We start from the raw sequence: 20,928 nt of genomic DNA, 5'->3' as shown, positions 1-20,928 counted from the left end.
ATCTCAGATTCCATGGGGTATCGGAACGTCAGCCTGAGGATAGAAGGAACTGAAGTATAGCCCTGGCCATATGCTCTTTCAAATTGATGGTGATTAGAAAGAAGAGGCAAGATTAAGAGGAAGGGGGAAATGCAATAATAAAAGAGGAGCAGAGAGGACTAAAATGCAAAAAGATGGACTTCTGCTCCAAAGTGGGGAAGAATGACATGAAAATAAACAAGGGAACAGCTCCTCTCACAGGAAGAACTGTAATCAAGGGTTAGTTAAAATGAAAAATCTCCACCCACATTAAATACAGGTGGGCCTCAAGATGACAATATTGAGCCCAGGCAGAAGACAGAAGTCCAAAGGTGATAAATTGCACTGACTGGGCATCTTGAACTCAACATCTTTCCTGAGAAAGTTTGAGCTGTGGTTTAGGTAGTTGTCGTTTGCTTGGTAGTTGGAGACTACATGGAGACAGATATTTCCGGTTTCAATGCATTTCATGCTTTTAATGAGAAACTGAATCCATTTTTCTATAGATGGGTACTCTTAGATTGTATAAAGATAAGAAACACCTCTTAGCATGAATAAACTCCTCCCAGCAAGAACAAAATAGAAATACACATGAAAGCTAATTTAGTTTTATATTTTGAAATGGCATTTCTGGGAAAGAAAACAAGGAACCTTTTTCTTCATTAAAAAAAATAAATTGTTTTTCCAACACTGTGAGACCAAATTCTGCTGCATAGAAAAAGCTTATGCAGAATGTGAACGAGTTGCCCCTTTTATTGTGAGAGAGCACCAGGTATAGATGTCAGTGGAAGAAGATGACACACATAACTCAAGAAGTTGCAGCTTGTGCAACCTGTGTTTGTTCCCCGAAGGTGGGAGGCAAGAAACATTTGGAAATTTGGGGGACTTATGTGGAAGCTTCATCAACAGTATCATTGCTTCCTTTAAAAACAACTTTTTTCCAGTGGAAATCTCAGCACAAAACAGGGAATCTAATTTTGATGAACATTTGTAGGAGAACTTACGTCCTTAGAAGCCATGATCCCAAACATGGGGAACAGTAAACCAGGCAGCAAAGCTGTTACTGACAGGGGCAAAGCCTCGGTGAGCCAAAATATGGCAATGACGAAGAGTATGTAGGCACATTGTGCTTCCTGGAAAGAATGAAGACAAAACACAAGGTGAAATTATGAGACTAGGGAAATCATCCTTCAAATCATAGCCATATTTGCTGGATGGACCCATGTTACAGAGAAAGTAAGAAGCTCTGAAATCCTCTTTGAGTAGCCAGCAAGTAGTCATGTTTTAGGGGTTCTAAGAGCAAAAATTTAATAAACATGAAAAATCGAAGACAGAAAAAACTCCCCATTCTTTAAGTTTTTTTTCACATTTCCTTCAAAACAGATAACAGATAACATTATACAGTGAATTTTCTGCACTCATATTAGGGTATATGAATGTTTTTACTCACCTTTATTTGGCCTATAAAATGCACTGCCTGCTAGAGTACTGCTAGAGTGCAGAAATAGCCAAGTTACAGCCTTTTTCCAGGGCAGGACACCTGATTTTTAATTGCATTCTTTGGTTCCTGGATGGATAAGACCCGTGCACACCTGCCTTCCTCTCCTTCTAACTAAAAGGGACATCAATCTAGGGGAAAACTTTTTCAATACTTTGTCTCAGAGAAAAGACAATGACAAAGTATGTGTTATGGGTGTGCCTGAATCTAGCTCCTAAGTGACAGGGACCTAGAGGTGAAGAGCTTTCTGCTTTGCTTTTTGAGAAAGACAGCTGAGTCACTGGGGAGACACGAGGTGATTCAATGGGAATTCTACTAAATAGAATCTTTTGCTTTGCTAAGTATAAACCTGTAGGTTTGTGTTTTAGGGCGTAGTTAAGAAGTGGTTGAAATTTATCTTTATATTTGAATTATATGGATAATTTAGATAAAAAATCATCTAGAATATACTAAGTGATCAATAAAGGTTAGCAGTTCTCATATGGCTTTGTTTTGCTCTCACACTGCCTACTCTCTGAAATTTGTGAGTTGCATTTGAAAAATTTACAAAAAATGTCATTTGGGTTTAATGAGATCTTATATTTAAGGTTCATGCAATGTCTAGCTCTGCTGCCTTCTGATTCATCTACCTCAGGGTGAGTCCTTTGGGCTTGGTGTCCCCAGGCATCCCTACACTTTCGGTGGGTTTCTAAGAAATGCCTGAGAAGCCAGGATGATGTCATATCTTTATTGTGTTATCTTTTTAAAGTAGAAAGAATAAAGGTGTTTTGATGTTGACAGTTTTATACATAGTCTACCTCTACAATCTTGACAAATAATAAAACAAAAAAACATAGCTAAGCCTTGACTGAATCTTCCTAAACTGCTCTAGGGAGAAAAGTTGTGAATACTAGCTTAATTTAAAATGCCAGTGTAGAAGAAGCATTGTTTTTTTCTCTTAATGAGAACACATGGATAACCCAGAAGGTCCTCCTTATGACTTTATGTTTTCTATCATACTTGTAAGAACCCAGGTTTCAAAGACAAAATGTACCCTTTTTTATCTTGCTTTCTTGTTACAACCAGCCACTCTCTTTCCTACCTAGTCTCCTGTCATTTTACCTCTCAAACCTGCCACTCCTCCACCACAAGCGAGGCTATTCCCAAACCAGACCATTTTCCCAGAATCCATTTTCCTTTTGTCATTCCCTTGCATAAAGCTAGATTAAAAGTCTAGCCACCCTGAGGACTATCTGGAGCACCAACCTACAAAAATCAACTAAAAGATCAGAAAAATAAATAGAATATATGATTCTAGGTAATTCTATTCACCATATATGACCCCTGCCATAAGTGTTGAAAATTCATATTAACATGGCTCCACTTGGGCTAGAGAGTCACAGTCTGCTCAGATGGGGGAATTTTGGTGACAGAATAAAAGGCAAAATTTCAAATATTAAATTTTTTGCTTTCCTGGACCATTTTTATATTTTAAGTAGCCCAACTCTGACTTAAAACAATCAAAAGTCAGTGACTTTCAGTGCTTTATCAAAAACAATTTAAAATCCTCATTTTGCATTCAAAGCCACCTTTACTCTAACTGTAGTAAGTTTTACCCCAAAACTTCCTGACATTAGCTCTCTGTATCCAGAGTTTTGTTTATACATCTTCTTGACATTTGAGTTCTGATCTTTGATCCTCATCATGTACCTTTTTTTTTGAACTCTAATTCATAACATTCAACTGGTGGTATACCAGTAAGCCCCCGGACACCCTTATGCCGTATTTTCTACCTGTCCATGCCCATATTTTGAACCCTTTGACCTTGTTTGATTATTTGGATGAAGCAGTATAAGCTGATGACCAAGTCTAGCAAGAAAATTCTATTTATTTGACTCACAATGGTGTGTGTGTGTGTGTATGTGTGTGTGTGTGTGTGTGTGTGAGAGAGAGAGAGAGAGAGAGAGAGAGAGAGAGAGAGAGAGTGTTTGTGTAATTTGAGTCAGGATTTAAAAACCAGCATATTTAATACAAAAATAAAGTACGAATTTCTGGCTTCTCTTAAAAAACCTAGAGATTTGGTAACATCAGGATCACATTCTTCCCTGGCAACAATTCTCCAGACTCTCCTTTAGAGATTAACTTGTACTTTCCAGTTGTACCCAGTACCACCACACCACTTCACTCATTCTCTTACCTCCTTGGCTTTTGTCAGCATTTGAGTAAAATCTCTGGTAGGAAAGATGCTGCTCACCTGCCCTCCTGTTCAAATCTTGCTTAACCATCCCAGAATTAACACTCAGATTGCTCATTTATACTTCTCCCTGCTTCCTACCCCACCCTGTGATCCATGAACCAACAGCAGCAACATGACCTGGAAGCTTGTAAGAACTTCAGGACCTCAGGCTCTTCCCCAGACATACTGAATCAATCAGCATTTTCAAGTTTTCCAGGTGATTCTTATCTAGGTTAAAGATTGGAAACCACTGGGGTATGCCCTTTCCCAGCCCTTCCCTCTGCTCTTTAACTCTGGGCTAGAGATTTGCTTCCAAGTAGTACCCATCTACTCAAGTTGAATCCCTGAATTTATAACTTATTTGGAAAACCTGTCCATCCTTCAACGTGCAGTTTAAATTTATGTTTCATCCATGGAGCTTCCCCCCAAACACATATATGGATTTCATATTTTTACATATGAGTCCCATGGGATTATAATTATGGCTGGCTAAGGAAGAATATCAGAATATCGGCATTATCCCTGATAGCTGTCTTCCCAGAATTTGTGAAAATTGCCCCATTCTCCATGTCTGAAGGAAACCATATCTGAAGCTCTACAAAAGGAAGAAAACAGAGCTATTCCCCTATGAGTGCTCCGGATTATTTTTATTGTTTAGAATTTGACAGATAAAATTGTATTTATTGTGTACAACATGATGTTTTGAAGTATGTATACATTGTGGAATGACTAAATCTAGCTAATGTTAGCATATACATCACCTCATATAGTTAGCGTTTTTATGGTGAAACACTTTATATCCACTCAACATTTTTAAGAATACCATATATCGTTATTAATTATAGTCACTGTGTACAATAGATCTCCTGTCTGTCTGCATCCACGCCAACATTTATTGTTATGGGACTTATCGATAACGGCCATTCTCACTGGAGATAAGTGATATCTCATTGTGGTTTTGATTTGCATTTCCCTGATGAATTCTTGAACTAAATGATAGGAACAAAAATTTTGTCTATTTTCATCATGTTTATTGTGAAGGAAAACATAGAAAGATAAAATGATATGGAATTATGACTGCCATTGACCTTACAATCTTTTAAAAGAAATTATGATTACTTCTCAAAATAAAGAAAAAAGAAAAGAGAAAAAAATCCCAGAGGACTTCCTCAAAAATGTTAGTTGCCTGCTCAAAAATCTGTATACTCCCTGCCACTCTCAAACATTACATCAAGAGGTTCTACAAACAAACTGCATGCAGCCAGACAGAGGTAGTTGTGTAGAAAACAGAGGGAATTTCATTAGATCAAGGGAGGTGTAATGTCACTTACACCTGCTCCGTGAATTCCACTCCACCTCGCTGGCTCATTCATAGCCATCTTCATCTTTCCTATTGTAAGAAGATTTTCTAATATTTCCAGAGTTATGCAACTATTATGGGCAGTTCCCTTACATTTAAAAAATAACTGAAAGTACTAGAAAGTTTTTAACTTTTATCCTAAAAAAAAAAGTTTTCAAAATTATGAAATGTTTAGAACATATGAACATAACAAACATGCTTGTACACTTCATCATATTAAACAAATGTTGAAATTTTGCCACATTTGCTTGAATTTTTTTAAATAATTAAAACATTCTACATGTAGTTAAAGACTGATAAGTATCACTCCCTCATTGTCTTTTCTGTCCATCCCCAGAGTTACCTACTGCCTACAATGTAGTGTATATTCTTTCCATCTATGTTTTTGTGATTTTATTACTACATACAGACATTAATACATTAATAAACAACATGTGGTTTTAAAGTTAAATAAGATTTACTCTATATATCATTTTGTAACTTGTTTTTTTCAATCAATATTTTATGTATTTCAAATAAATTCATGCTAGTACATGTAGAACTATGATTACTTTATTTTAAATGGATATAGTATTATTTTTATGAATATGCTACCATTTGTTTGTCTATTTTTCAACTGATGGCTGTTTGGACTTTTCCCTCAGTTTTTCACCATTATAAGGCTATAAAGCTGTGAACATCTTTGTACCTATCTCCACATGCCAGGATATGGAAAAGAGATTTTCTAAGCTGGAGTAGAAAACTAGCAGTGGAATTTCTGGGTGGAAAGGGTCCATTTGTACATTACTAGGTTTTGCCTATTTGCTATCCAAGATGGTTGTACTAGTTTATATTAACACTAACAATGTGAAAAAATTCCATTTCACCAAACTTGGTATATTGGATTAATTTATTCATTTGACAATCTGATGGTTTGCAAAGTTCTTATTTAATTTGCATTTGCTTGAATACCAGTGGAGTATTTTTCATGGTTATTGAACATAATTGTTTCTCTTCTGCAAATTACCTGTTTTTGGTCCTCTTTCATTTTTCTGTTGGGTTGTTTCCTTCTTTTTTCTCATGGATTTATGGAGTTATTTTTAGACACTTAATATTATTTCTTTATAAATTATATATTTGTAGACATTTGTCTTAGTCTCTAGCTTGTCTATGAAGTTTGCTTTATTGTATTTTTGGATGAAAAGAGGATCTTAATGAAGTGATTTAAAAAAAATTTTTTGTTATGTTTTGTGTTTTTTCCATCTTGTATGAGAAAATCTTCCTATTTTATGTATTTCCATATTTTTCTAAAGTTAAAAAAATTTCAAGTGTTGGGCTTTAATTTATTTATATGGGGATCTGGTACATATTTTTTTCTCCAAGTGGATAGCCAAAGTTCCCTGGCTTTTTTAATTGAATGGTCCATCTTTTACCTACTTCATCTTGCTAACATATTTCCTATGCTGAATTTCTACAAATGCAGACATAAATGCTTCTGGGCTCTTATTTTGTCCTCCCCCTTTCCCACTGCCACCTCTTAAAAATCAGTTCTTGCAGAATTATCATGCTCTTTTAATTTCTATAGCTTTTCAATAAGGTTTACAATCTGTATGGCAATTCCCTTATCTTACATTTTCTCAAACTTGCCTCATGGTGTTAGACTTTTATTCTTCTTTGTGAATTAAAAAAATACAATTTCAAGTTGTGAAAAATTTGTTTAGATTTTGACTCAAATTATACAGAATTTATAGAGTAAGAAATATCCTTAAGTATTTTCATCTATAAACTTCTCTATTCTTTCATGTGCCCATTAAATCTCTTCTGTAATATTTTATAGGTTTCTCCATTAGGGTCTGTTATATGTTTGTTAGCTGTCTTCATTCTGGTTGAGAATGAGATATTTATTTAATTATTATTATCCTTTTGGAGAGATTCTTGTTTTCCTTTTCTGTTGGGTAGCTTTAAAATTTCTCCTTATCTTTGATCTGAAGTTTCATTTATGATTTGTAAATATGGACCGATATTTAATTAAATTGTACTGAGAAATGCATCTGAGGACTCATCTTTTCTTTAATTGTGGAGAATTCAGTCATTATTACTTTGAATATAATTTCTCCTTTAATAATTTCTTCTTTTTCAGAAGTGGTTTTACATGGTTGTTGGGATTCTGAATTGATTCTTCAGATTATTCTCTTACTTATACATATCTCTATTATTCTGTCTGATATTTCAGGTGAATTCCTAGTATTCTCTCTCAGTTCACTGATATTATTTTCAAGTATACTCAGTTTAAAGTTTATTTCATCTTGTATTTAATAGTATACCATAACAGACATATTGTGGCTATAAGATTAATGATAGCTATAAAGCTCACTCAAGCGTCTTGCTGACACTGTGTAGCTTAGCAGTATGTCACATAGTATGGCTGACATTATGTGTCACTTAGCAATATGATGTAACCTGGCCTGGGAATTTTCAACACTGGCCCGAGAAATTCAAGGGGACAAGGCCATCTCAGCACAGATGCAACCATCATAAACAAACAAAAAGCAAACAGCTTACCCTTATGAGAATAGCTTAAACTTCCGTTTTGAAAGAAACACCTGGTAACTAAGCTGAGTACAGGTGTAAAAAAGGGGGAAAAATGCTTCAAATTCTGAGAATGGTCTCAGGACAAAGACCCACTGGCCAGTCATTCATCTAACTATATGTGACCTGCTTCTGCTATTTTTCTTGTAAGAGTGCTGCCAGAATAAATAAACTGCTTGAGCATTAGGTGGTGTCTAAGACTCATCTTTGATATGACTTGAACCAAAGAGCAGAAATCATTCCTGGGGAAGCTGGTTAATTAGGACTACATGAGATCCCCTTAACACAACTGTTTAAGGATTTTTGGTTTTGTTGTTGCTAGACTTTCGGTGACTGCATTTTTCATTTCCAGAGTATCTAACTCATTATTTTTTATATTTACCTGTTCTTGCATCATTATTTAAAAAAAAAAACTTGTTTTTCTTTTTGTGGACTTTTTTCCTTTCCTAATTTGCTAATTTCCCTACTATTTTTATTTCATCTGAGTTGATTCTACCAGTCTTTCTTTATTATATTTTGAAATTTTATTTTCAAATTTATCCTGAGTCGTAGTTGTTTTATTTTTTTTGTTTTCTCTTTGTACACTCATTGTTCCTTATTTAGCAGTTTTACAGTTGCTTACACTCAGGCCTCAGCTCCCAGTCCAAGTGTGTCTCATTTTGGCAGCCTGGAGTCCCTTTCCTGCCAGAATGATACAGATGCAGTGGTTTCGCTGGGTCAGATACCTTTGGGAGGTCCTGGCTGGGAGGCTGGGCAGTGTCTGCTTCTTACGAGCCACCACAGGCAAGTGATCAGTCTAGCTTTTTCTCTGTCTTTCACAGCTTTGAAAAAACTACTCTCCAGCCTTTAGTTTCTAGCATTGAACCTGACTCTGGCCCCAGAATAATGTGGGAGTACTTTAAACCACAGGTTCTCACCTTGGTGTCACTTGTTTGCTTTTCTGACCTATTCTGATCTACAGCAATATTTATTTTATTTATTTATTTATTTATTTATTTATTTATTTATTTTTAATTTCAGGATATTGTGGGGGTACAAATATTTTAGTTACATGTTATGACTTACAGCAATATGTATTTTCTTTGTGTTTAGAGTAGAGAAAGGGCTTTGGGAGAGGGAATCTTAGTTGTATAAAACCTCATTTAAACTGTTGATCATAGGCTTTATATATAGAAACACTTATTTAAAATATAAGAATATTTGCCAAGGATACAGATAAATCTGTTTTCTGACTTATGATTAAGTAACAAGATGGGAAAATAACATTGACAAATGCATATTGTGTGCCAGATACAATACGTGATGGTCCACATGACTTATTTTATTTAGTCCTCAAAAATTCTATAGGGTAGGTTTTGTAATTCCATGTTGAACAATGATCACACCGCTAGTATGTGGTAGAATTGGGATTCAATCCACATATAAACTCTGTGGGATTATTTTTTTTTTCAAATTTACTATCCTATTCCTAGTACTTAAAACAGTGCCTGACATAAAGTATGTGCTCAGGAATGTTTGTTTAGTGAATGAAGTTCTCTGTGTTCTTTCTCCTAATGTTTTTATTTGCATACCCTGATCTGTATATAAACACTAAATCTCTGTCCTAGGCGTAAGATTCCTTAGCATGGGAGCCTGTTTCTCTTTCCTTATTCCCTTTTCTTTTTTCACCCCTACTTGCCTGGCATTGGATATCTTGATGCTCACTCCAGTGGGTGAATGTCTCCACATTTTCCCCAGAGCCCTTACCTCTCTTGCTAACAAATAGCATTGGAACTAAAGTGTTTACCTGCATAGGGTATTTCCCCATAGCTTACATGCCCACTTCTTCAGCTCCCATTCAACAATATCACAGTCAGACCACGTCTGAACTACCTCACCTAAGCACAACGAGGGCACTTGCTGAAGCGATAGAAAAGGCAAATAACACTATGATTAAGCAATTTGGATAATGAATTTTTTTCCCCCTCACAAAGTTCTGTCAAATTATCTTGGGAAATGTGGCCGATTATATTTAAAAATCACCTTGGTTCTCTTTTAAATTATAGCCCCATAGAGAAATGAAGTATAAATTCAGCTCTAAAGTACAGGTTTTTTTTCATCCCTTCTCCCTTTTTTAATGACACAGTGACTGATATTAGGGAGTAATTTGGCTGATGAATTAGTACAGGTGTGGGTATGATCTCCTCTCAGCACAGCATGAGAAAGCAAGACCAATCACAGGCCTCACTCTCTGCAACTGATTTTCTAAAGAGAACACAAAGCAATTCGGAAAGGAGAAAAACCATGCATTCTCAATCTGTGTGCTGCAAGAAAAACACTATTATTATTTGACAGAGCCTCTAAAGGGCTTCGCGTGGTTCTTGATAGTCCTACCCCTACTGGGGCAGTGATTTCTCCAGACTCAGTCCGTATTAATTGCAAAGCTTAAATTGCTTCAAAATATCCCCCTCTTGGAAGATAGAGAGTAAGAAGGAGTTCAATCACAAATTCAAGGAAAAAATAATTAGCATTTCTTGTTAGTTTTTAGCCAAAATGGATAGCAGGGAAAGGCAATTTGTAACCTCACTATGGCAACTACTAGGAAAATTTTAACTCCTCCCTTTCACTCAAACTTTACACCTAACCAGCACCCGTGATGTACTGTTTTCACACTCCAGGCACACAGTGGAACTGGAAAAAAACACAGAGATCATCTAGTTCTCCAAGCTGACTGTGCATCAGGATGTGATCAAAATGCAGTCCACGAATTAACTGCTTCGGAATCACCTGGGGTGGCATTTGTTAAACATGCAGCATCCTGCACTTCCCATCCAAAGAGGCTTATACAAGTATCACAAGTGAATCTGGGGCAGCTGATCCACAGACAACACTTGAACATTTTTAAAAAGAGTCTTATTCATTGTATAGATGAGGAAATGAGTCAAGGAGTAGCACGTCAGAGTCACTTGGGGAATTTTGCAGACTATGCTATGTAAGTCAGGGCAGGCTAGTCTATGCTGAGGCAAAACTCCCCAAATCTCAGCAGCTTAAAACAACCATCGTGTATCTCTTGCTCACGCTATTTGTCCATCATTGCTAAAGGTTGTTCTGCAATCCAGGCTGAGAAGAGGCCTCATCTCAATGCATGCTTTTGCGATTGCAGATGCGGGAACAATGGAGTAAGGCAAATGGAGCATGGCTTTTAAAAGATCTAATATAAATACAATTGAAGAGGCAACGACATCTATGAGCTTGTGAGTCAGACAGATTTGTTTGTAAATCCTCTGGCTCCTTGGATGGACTGTGTGACTTTGGGCACATTTCTTAACTTCTTGGAATCTCTGTTCATTTGTAAAATGGGGATAATATTGGCTATTGCTAATAGTTTTATGAGGCTCATAGCGGGCACTCACATTTATTAGTGTTACCAAACAATAACTAAAAACATAGCAAGAAGGGAAAAAGGAGGTTCGTGGAAGAGACACCTTCCTGTTACTCCTACATTCTTGTTCTGTCCTTTCATCATTCTTTTCACTCTGTTGAAGTTACTTCCATCCATCACCTTCTTTCTCCTGTGTCCTATCCTTCCTACCAGATCCAGCTTCAGTCCTACATCCTTCTGCCTTGCAAGATCACCCATCCATCCAGCACAGTTATCGACTATCTACTATGTGGCAAGCATTGTGTTTGGTGCTGGAAGAGACAGAAATTAAACAATATGCTCCATGTTCTTGAGGTACGTGCAGTATGGAGGGGGAGGAAAAGATAAAAGCGAAATGAAATGCACACGATAATCGATGCTTATGTATCTGTGCTCTGATGGGATCATCAAGGATGATTCTCGATTTCCATCACAGCCTGAGCCTCCCTTCCCAGTAAGGTTGGGGCAAAAGGAGAGGGCGTCTAGGAAGAGGATACAGTATGCACAATGGCAGAGAGGCAAGAATAGTCACAATATCCAGGGGACTGCAGATAGTGAAATATTGCTACAGTGGAACATGAGACTGTAGGAGATAGATATTGGGGGCTTTGGGGAGGGTCATTAGGACAAATAAAGGACAAAATGTTAAATTCCCATCAGTGTATCCCTGCTTTGTTTAGGTATTTTTCCCCCTGTAGGTAGAAGGGAGCCATTGATGAAGTTTGACCAGGGGCGCAATAGGACTAGGTTGACATTTTACGAAGAGCTCTCTGGCAGGAGACTTTGGGAGACAGAGGGTGAAAAACGGTCTATGAAAGAAAGAGAGGAAGACAGCCTTGATGAAAGCAGTGCCAGCAGGAACGCACAGGGGTACGCACAGGGTGTGAAGAGAGCGGATTTGGGAGGATTTAGATTGTGGCGACACAGCATAGTCTGCGTGATGAGGGCTTATGGGTATTTGAAGCATCTGAGATGACACACAGGTTTCTGGCCCATGAAGGGGTGAAGAGCAGCAGTATTTTCTGAGATAAAGAAAACAGAAGGAGCAGCAGGTCATGGGCAAGGGACACTGTGTGTGGTTGGGGCAATGGAGGAGCTGGAAGAGGAAGAATCCTTAGTGGTTTATCTACCTTTTAATTACAGGTCCGTAGCACAAATATTTTGTTTAAATTATCTGACATGTGTTTACATACAACCTCATTTTGTCATTAATGTTTATCATAGTATATACTGACTTTGCAGCCATTCTGCAAGCTCCTTGAAGGCAGAAGAAACATTAATTTAAACTTCTGCTTATATCACACAGTTCACCTGGCATTCCACTTTGGACTTAGAAAGTTCTCATAAAATATTTATAAAATAAAAATATATCAGAGTTGAATTTTGTGGTTTTGTTCATCTATCCCATTACCATTAACATGATTCCTATGTTTTTTCTTGCCCTTTATCATTTTTGCATTCTTTGGTGTCTAAAATGTTCACTTTCTTGGAGTTTATAGCATTTTCTTCTTAATGTTAAATCCCTACAATACTTTTAAACCAATACTTAAGACAATATCAATTGCTTCCATTAATATATTTAACTATTTGATTTGGCCATTTAAGAGTTCTTTATGTTTTCTTGGAATGTCTCCCCTCCCTCTTCTTTCATTTGTAATCTTATTAAATTCTCTCCCACTCGTTTTCATTTTCTTTGACAGACTTCTCAGCCTACCACTTCCCCCTTCTAGTGGATGCTTTATCCCTTTGAAGTTTACATTTCCTTGCAATCATTATATTTCTCCCATCTGTTTACTTTATTTTTAGATTTAGCACCATACGTCTCTCATTATGTATCATTTCTTTTATTTATTATGATTTCTATTCTAACTTTGAAAGTCATGATGTTTCAAGTGAGTGTATTGTGACTTTCAAAGTTAGAATATAAAATATTTTCTAAGGAAAGCCAGAAGCACCTGAGAGAAAATTGAAATCTCGTCTTGGTTTTACAACCCATCAACTAGGAAATGCTGCTCAAGGCCCATGCGGTTGTTTCCTGTCTCCTTATCTCAATGAGGGGTCCTAATGAATGGGGAAACCAGAATGAGTGAAGCCTACCTGGCAGAAATGCACTCTACAAACATAATATATTGTTGCTGAATTTTATCCTCTTACCACCCCTCAGGCAAACCTGGTCTTTTTATCTTTTTCCTTTCATGACTATAAATACAAAGAAAAACCAAGAATTGAAAAAATAAGCAAGGAAATAATACTGAGCACTGAAAAGAATAAAAATTAACAAAATGCTAGAAATAGTCATAAAAGAACAAAGCTGCACAGATGGTATCACTGGGACTATGGCACATAGCATAGGCCAGTCTTAAGTTTTTATCTGGGAATATTTAAGAAAATTTCTCTCTACAGTGATAAAAATTCAGCGTGATTATTTCATTCAAATAAATACCAATTACATTAATTACATTACAGGCTTGTTTACTGATAATTACTAATTGGAAAAGGACTAGGATTACCTTTACGTTTAAGCGACAATTAAAAAGAATTTCTGCCACGATTCCTTCTCATTTGGAGCAGATGTTTCTTATTTTTTGATTTTCTTTTGCTTAGATGGGGCTTCTTTCCCCACCCCACCCCCACTCGTAAGGGTGTGACTGCAGCATATGTTGAGCAAAAACCTTTGGCTTTGCTTGTGGCTGCTTTGAGGGCAATCTAGGTTCTGGACGAATGCCTTGGTTATAGATATCCTTGGTGTGGTGGTTTTCTCAGTTGCCAGTTGATTGTAGGCTGTAGCAGTAATGAGCTATGTGTATGGGCAGATTCCCTGTCTCTCTTTGATGAGGGAGGATGAAGGCCTTTGAAATCCTTTCTCTTTCCCTCGCCCTGTGGTCTTCTTTACAGTGTGAGTTGTATTGGCATGCCCAGTTTAATCTCCGAGACAGTAGGTGGTGCTTGTGGGTAAGAATCAACCGCACCCTGTATGATTGATACATACAGTAAATGCTGTAAAGTGTTGTGCGAATTGACCTCCCTCCCAGTAGGTGGCACTCGCCAGAAGGAACAAGCTGCAGTGTTGTTTTGGAGACCTGTAACCAGCTCTGGCTGCTCAGGAAAAGCACTGGAATACCCCAGGTGGTGAGTGGGGCCTTGGAACATCCAGGTGAGTCCTTGTTCTTCACTACAGCAGAGGTGGGGGGGTCTGGAGGGGGCTGGGTTGGGTAAGCTTGTTCTCAGGCTCCACAAACGCTGTTAAGGGGTCAAAGTTTTGCTCCCAAGCCTCTACGAAGGGGCCGAAGTGGCCCCACCCAGCCAGAAAGTCTGAAATCAAGCAGTGGGGAGGAGAGAAAGGGGGATGGGGAAACCTACCCAAGAGGTACAATGAACACTGTCTGGGTGATGGGCACACTTACAACCTTGACTCAAGCATAACAAAATCAGTACATGTAACCAAAAACATTCGTACCACCATATTTTGAACATAAAAAAAGAAGAATTTCTGATGCTTCAGTGTACATTAATAAAAAAATAGAATTTCATTAGCAAAGCAAGGTTTACATTAATGTATTAGGAGTATACTTACTACCACAATGGAAGCTATAAAGACACAGCTATTCAGTTTTATTAAAATCACTGAGTCAGACAGATGTTGATTAAAATATCTGTGCAGCTAGATTTTGGCAAGCTGCTTGTTTTTTTCTCTATTTCCTATCTGCAAAATTTGAGTAGTAACAGTCAATTCATAAAAATTAAATTTGAGCTTCTATTTTACTTATATCCCCATGGGCTTCTGGGGTGAGACACATTCGGCTTTGCTATAAAATATCATTCCATTAAAACATTGAGAAATCAGTCCCAATGTCTCTTCCAACTAGGCTCATTAAGATGCCACACCAAGCGTGTGGACGTAGGTATCAAGAAAAGGGGCACTTTAGCCTGACAAGCCGACTGTTGAGCTTGTATAGCTGGAACCCTGGGACGCTCTGCGAATGACACCCTTCTAAGCAGTCCATTGCTTCAGTTCTCACGGGCCCATCGCCAGTGGTTAGAATCACTGCAATTTCCTACCTTAATGATATTGAGTAGCATGAGATCAATTGATGGCATGGCTGAACTAAACTCTTTTATTGATCTGTCTAAAGCATTTTCATGAAGAGAAATGCTGAGTGGTTGATAAACGATTAACAAGCCCGAGACAGTAAATCTTAAAAAAAAAAAAAAAAAAACCAATGTAATATAGAAAAGACTGAAACAAACCACTATTAAAGCATGAATTTTGAGTTCCAACAGAACCTGAGTTCAAATCCACTTTCTATGGCACATAGGCGGTTTTGTTGAGTTACATGTCTCTTGCCTTCAATTCCCTCCAATGTGAAATGAGAAGCACATAAGTAATTGTTTACTGGTTTTTCATAAAGGTTAGATAAGATAATTTGGGGAAAGCAGTTGGCAGAATACCTGGAACAGAAGAGTGCTCCAGAAAGTGAGTCTGTTCTTCACTTTTAACATTACTTTGAAAAACTACATGGGGTTTCTTTTCATTGATAACTCCTTTGGACTTGATATGGAATTAAGACAGAAGTCAAGGTCAGTCTATTGGAACAAACCAATAACCAGTAGGAAAATTAAAAAGAAAAAAAATCAGTCAATAATTCATTGTTGGTTCTACGTGATGTAGATTTATTGTGTTTTTAAAAGACAAACCTGGATTTTTGTTTTGATTGAATTATTCAGTTAACCTATTCCTGTGTCTTTAGAAGCATAGGGTTTTCCAGTTTTGTAACCTAAAAGTTAACAGTAAATTAATTTGCATTCATGTTAAAGTAAGCCTTTCCTTAAATTTCATACCTTCCAAAGGCCCACATTCTCTGAAAAGAAGTACTGCCTTTATTGTAAGCAACAGTTAAAATAATATTCTTTGGGTTTAATTAGCAGTTGATTGAATGATTAAATATGTGTTTAAAGTGGCCCCAAAATAAAATCATATTATTGTACTAGGAAAAAATTCTCCCATTAACATTAATGGAGTTTTAACAAATGAGCTGATTAGAAGGGAAGGAAAGAGGGACACAGTTCACCAAATGCAAGAATTTGGTGCCAAATTGTGCCAGACACCTGTTTTCAGAGCAGACCTAATGTACTTTTGTCGTGACACTGTGGAAAAAATAATCACTGGCTGCATTTCTTAACAATAATACACTTTCTAGTTAATGAATCATGCACTGAAACCATTTGCTTTTTATTCACTTGTTTTCTTTTTCAAAGAATTTATATTCATTTTCTCTGAAAATTACGGAGGGTCATCAAAGTGTCATGCATTTATATGTCAAAGGAGCAGCACAGATGATATGTAGTCATGGCCTGAGTTTGGCTTGACTAGTTTAATTTTCTATTTTTTCTGCCATAAGTAATGCCCTATGCTGAGACTAACTCAGAAATATTAAAATATAGCAGAGCTCCAGGTAGGAACCAGGATGTGCTCATGATAGAGTTTAGCTGGGTCTAGGGGACCCATGGGGCCAAGGGAGTTAGAAAGAAAAGGTCACCATGCTTATTATTAGATGGAGTAACAAGTCCTCGAAGGGGGGTGGGGTGAGAGTAGATTAGGGTCTTGAGTCCGTGGCTCAAATTTGTCATCTGGTATGGCTGCCAGAGATTCACATACGAGTCCTCAACAAGTAGCCGGAGTGGGAGTGGCAGGGGGGAAGAGGAGGGTTAATCACACAGAATTTGAAAGACAAAACCAACAAAGCCAAAAACAACTGACAGTACCTGCTGTTTTCATTCCAAATTCTGTGAGAATTTGAGGGCTCAGAACGATGTTAGACTATAAGGGCTGAGGAGTTTTTCTCCCTCCCTCCACCGAGCACCGTGAGGCCCCAGCTCAAGGGAGACCAGTCCAGGACACTGCAGCAGGGTGATCGCCCCTGGCAGGAGACAACCTGCCCTCAGCAGGGGCCAGTCCCTCTGCCACCCTTGCAAGTGGAGGAGACCTTGACAGAGTCCAAAAGGACTTTTTGTTAGCTCAGGTGAATTTCCTTCAGAGACTCCTAAATCAGTGGCAAAGAATTTGGAAGGAAGATGGAGGGCCCACCGTGTTGTCATTAATGTGATTCTGTTTTAACCCAGACTAGTATAACCTTGATTAACTCTTGTCAGAGAAGAACAAGGTTCTCTTCCACTAAGAGAAGGGATTGCGCATCAATCCCTTGCAGTGGGAATTGCCCCAGCTGTGGAGTCAACACATCTGGGGAGACTCACACTGCCCCACTTCCTGTGTGCCAGGCACGGCCCCAAGTAAGTCTTGATGAGTGTTTATTCATTTAACCCTTGCTACAAGCCTGCTGCTATCCCATCTTACATAATGAGGAAACAGAAGCACAGAGAGGTTAAGTAATTTGCCCAGGTCACACAGCTTATAAGTGGTGAATCTGGGACCTGAAGCAGAGAGCCTAGCTCCAAAGCCTGCCCTTTTACCATTAAGCAACACTTGTCCCTGGCACAGAGAAAGTGCTCACCGAATGCTGATTCAAATCATTTTATTGAGGGATTAAAAATGCACTGAGTTTATTACTCTTGACTTAACAGACGGATTACTCTTAAAAGCAAATAGAAGAATGCTTACAAGTACATCAAAGTGAAATAAAATCTGAAATTATAAGAACGTGATACAATGATTTATTAGATTTTCTGATTCAACGCGGAAGATTTCTTTATGCTTCCAGTGTCTTCTTATCCTATAAGGAAACTAAATTTCCAGGAAGTTCTGTGACCAAGCCACAGAGCCGACAAGTCAATTAGTCTGCGTTAGAGCCCAGGAATCCCTTGCTCCTCTGCCTCTTCCCCCCAGTATCACATTGCTGCCTAGTTTCAGGGGAAGAGATTGTTAGATTGTTCTACCCCAGGCTGCTCCCCGGAGGTTGGCAACTTGAGGTGCAAAGTCTCAAAGGTTGTATTCTTTTGTTCTTCCTCCCATCTAGTTGAGAGGCAGAGGACAATTAATGATTGAATATTCTATTTAATTATTTTTAATCATACTGAGAACCAACCAACACTAACCATTCAAAAGGAGGAAAACAGACAGAACACAAAGTACAACCACCCTGACCCCAGGCACAAAGTATCAACACTCATTCAGCTACAAGCCAGGCCATTAAACAGCAAAAATAAAGGACAATTACAATAAGTCTGAAAATCCACCAGTCTGTTCACTCACCTTGTTGTGGAGAATGATAGGCAGAGGCAGTAACACCACTGCAGTGAAAACCACGAGGAGAAGTCGACGATAAATAAAAATATAACTGAGAAATTTCATTGTCCTGAGAAGGTATCTTTGATAGTGTCCTCCTCAGCATAAGGTAGATGTTAAATAACCAACCTCGATTAATATTTTTCCAGCCCATCATCTTTACTCACTGCCCTAGACTAACATCAGTTAAAATTAAATCTCATTTTTAATTGTTTTACTATCCCAATTACCATGAAGAGATAAGTTCAAGGGTGTTTGTAAGAAATCATAAACCACTCACCCATGTGGCTTTTGGAAGGTAAAACTGTTCTTTTCGTACATTTTTTGCTCATGTTAACTGGCATATAGACTGGACAAGTCTAGGAGAAGGTAAAATCGCGAAGTCACGTTTGCCCACCATGAGGTTCCTTTGCCCCTTCTGCTGTCCCCTGACCTTTCTGACTCCCTAACTGGAGTAGTTACCGCTCTGTAATGGAGCCTTGACCAAGTCTCCACAGACTGCCTCTACTGCCCTTTCTAAGGAAGTATATTTGCAATGTGTAAATTGAAATAGCAACTTCAATAGTAGGGATTTCAGCACATGGCAATGTGAAAGGGAAAGGTTTTTTTTCTTTTGATACTGTTGGATTCAAAAGGGCTTCTTAGATAATGTATGGAGTCCGCCTTCTGCAAAATTTATGACAAATTCTCCCTATTGTTTGAAAGCAAACTTCTGTGTATTTCTTGGACTCTACTGCCTCTTTTGATAGGAAACCAAAAGTAACCATATAGTTGTATATAAGCCCTCCTCTGTAAGACATTTGCAGGCTGAACTTGATACCATTGTGCTGATACTGACTATATAATTATCAGGGAGTCTGCACAGGGATGAATCATTAGAGACATCTAAGGGGTGTGTGTGTGTGTGTGTGTGTGTCCATGTGAGCACATGAGCACTATGAAGATGGGGATTGTTCCAACAGTGATATGGAAGGTGTATTTTGAAACTTCTCAGGGACAGGGACTCTGGTTTATTTCACATTGTGTCATGAATTAATCATCCAATGAACCTCAAGTAAGCAACTGGAAGGCACTCAGCCTTAGCATATATAACTTCCATAACTTGTAGACACTGCCCTGTGAAGGGGACACTCTTTGAGTGCCATATATGAACTGAGCTCCCAAGCATTTTTAGATACTATTAAAACTAAGATGATTTTTTTCCCTCTGACTAGCATCCAGTAGTCATTTACCTTGGCGCTTTTTAATGTTTTCCCTTTCTTCATGTTCACCTTTCTATTTCGTAAGGTGCTGAATCTTCTTGATGAAAGAAAAGCATATAGATAACGTATGTAGTAAAATTTCCAGGCCCACATCAATTAGCTGTATCAGTTTTGATTTTCATTACCTAAAATAATTATTTAGGGTAGAATAATCTACCCTAGAGATTGTATTAATAGATGCGTACTCAAGTCCTTAGACACTTAAATTGACATCATTTATTATTAACCACACTTTGATAATTATTCTGCCAGTATCATGAAATAAATGATTAACTGAACAGATGAAGATTGAACTGTGATCTGCGAGATGAGGACCTGAACTCCCATAAACCAAGAAGCAAAGCAAATTCCAAAAGAGAAAATCTCCTCTAGCAGAAACAGCAGCTGCCAGAATATCTCAGCACTGAAGCCAAGACACAGCTGGTCACACCCTCCGGCAAGGTGGGGAGAAATGGTCTTCTCTTGACCAAGCCTCACCACATTTTTATTTTGGGTTTTCTGGAAGATGAAAGGGGAAAATTCAGGGGTATGGGCAGGGAAGCGGGGATGTAAGGAAAGAAGGGAAGAGTAGAGAAAACATTCTGAAACACTTAACATTGTGTTAGAAAAGGGAAATTGAAAAAAGCTACCCTCAAATATCTAAAATGCTGTTTGCTGCTGCCCCTTCCCTGTTTGTCCCTCCCTCCCCTGCCCAGCTGCCTCGTGCAACAATCATATTCCATAAGTCCTGACACATGTGACACATGTGACAATTCTGTAATCCTTGTGAGAACTTTGAGCATATTCAGAGGGGAATCCCGGACTCCTGGATATGGCACTTACTAAGTCAGTAAGTAGTTGGTGACGGCTGTGATTCTAGGACCCTTAGAAATGGAAATCCACACAAGTGGGTCATGTAGCACTGCCTTAGAATCCCAGCAGAGCCAAGTGCTCACCCTTCCTGTCAAGTCAGGAGGTTTCCATATAATTCCAACTAGTCAGTCAGAAAACTGCTGTGCATATAGCTTGAGAGACTAAAGAAACTAACGAGGTAAATATTTTCCCCTGATCATCTCAGTTCTGCTACAGATTCACTACTGCTCACAGTCAGATATGTCCATTTTTCTTTCTCAGAAAAAAAAAAAAAAACCCTGATATTTCTCCCACCATCTTTATCACCAAAAATATTGTACCTTTGGAACAGCTCCTGTCCGTAATAACAATGAAAAGATAGAGTGTTAACCTATTTCCGAAGGGTGAATTCATTTTAAGTACAGTAAGTGGCATTGACACAGTCCAGCTTCCTGTCAAGCTGACCTATCTTCTTTGGAAATTATTTTCTACTTAAAGGTAGAATATCTGACAATATGTTATTAACATGAATATGG

At 38.0% G+C, this 20,928-nt stretch overlaps 1 protein-coding gene across 2 annotated transcripts in view; it reads right to left on the bottom strand.

Moving 5' to 3' along the window:
- SLC13A1 (solute carrier family 13 member 1) overlaps positions 1-18,406 on the bottom strand; it is a 74,975-nt gene extending 56,569 nt beyond the window's left edge. The window contains exons 1-2 of one of the 2 annotated variants that reach the window (XM_045564923.1): positions 18,267-18,406; positions 1,023-1,151 (exon numbers count right to left, since the gene is read on the bottom strand). In XM_045564923.1, the coding sequence (XP_045420879.1) occupies positions 1,023-1,151; positions 18,267-18,365 (228 nt within the window). In that variant the 5' untranslated portion in view covers positions 18,366-18,406. The remainder of the gene's footprint in view (positions 1-1,022; positions 1,152-18,266) is intronic. The other variant, XM_045564922.1, reaches the window with a different exon arrangement.
- Between the last annotated feature and the right edge of the window lie 2,522 nt (positions 18,407-20,928).

This window comes from Lemur catta, chromosome 11, assembly GCF_020740605.2.
Source record: "Lemur catta isolate mLemCat1 chromosome 11, mLemCat1.pri, whole genome shotgun sequence".
NCBI classification, from domain to species: Eukaryota; Metazoa; Chordata; class Mammalia; order Primates; family Lemuridae; genus Lemur; species Lemur catta.
The sequence above is the reverse complement of the archived record's forward strand: the minus strand, read 5'-3'. Positions and strand labels throughout refer to the sequence as shown.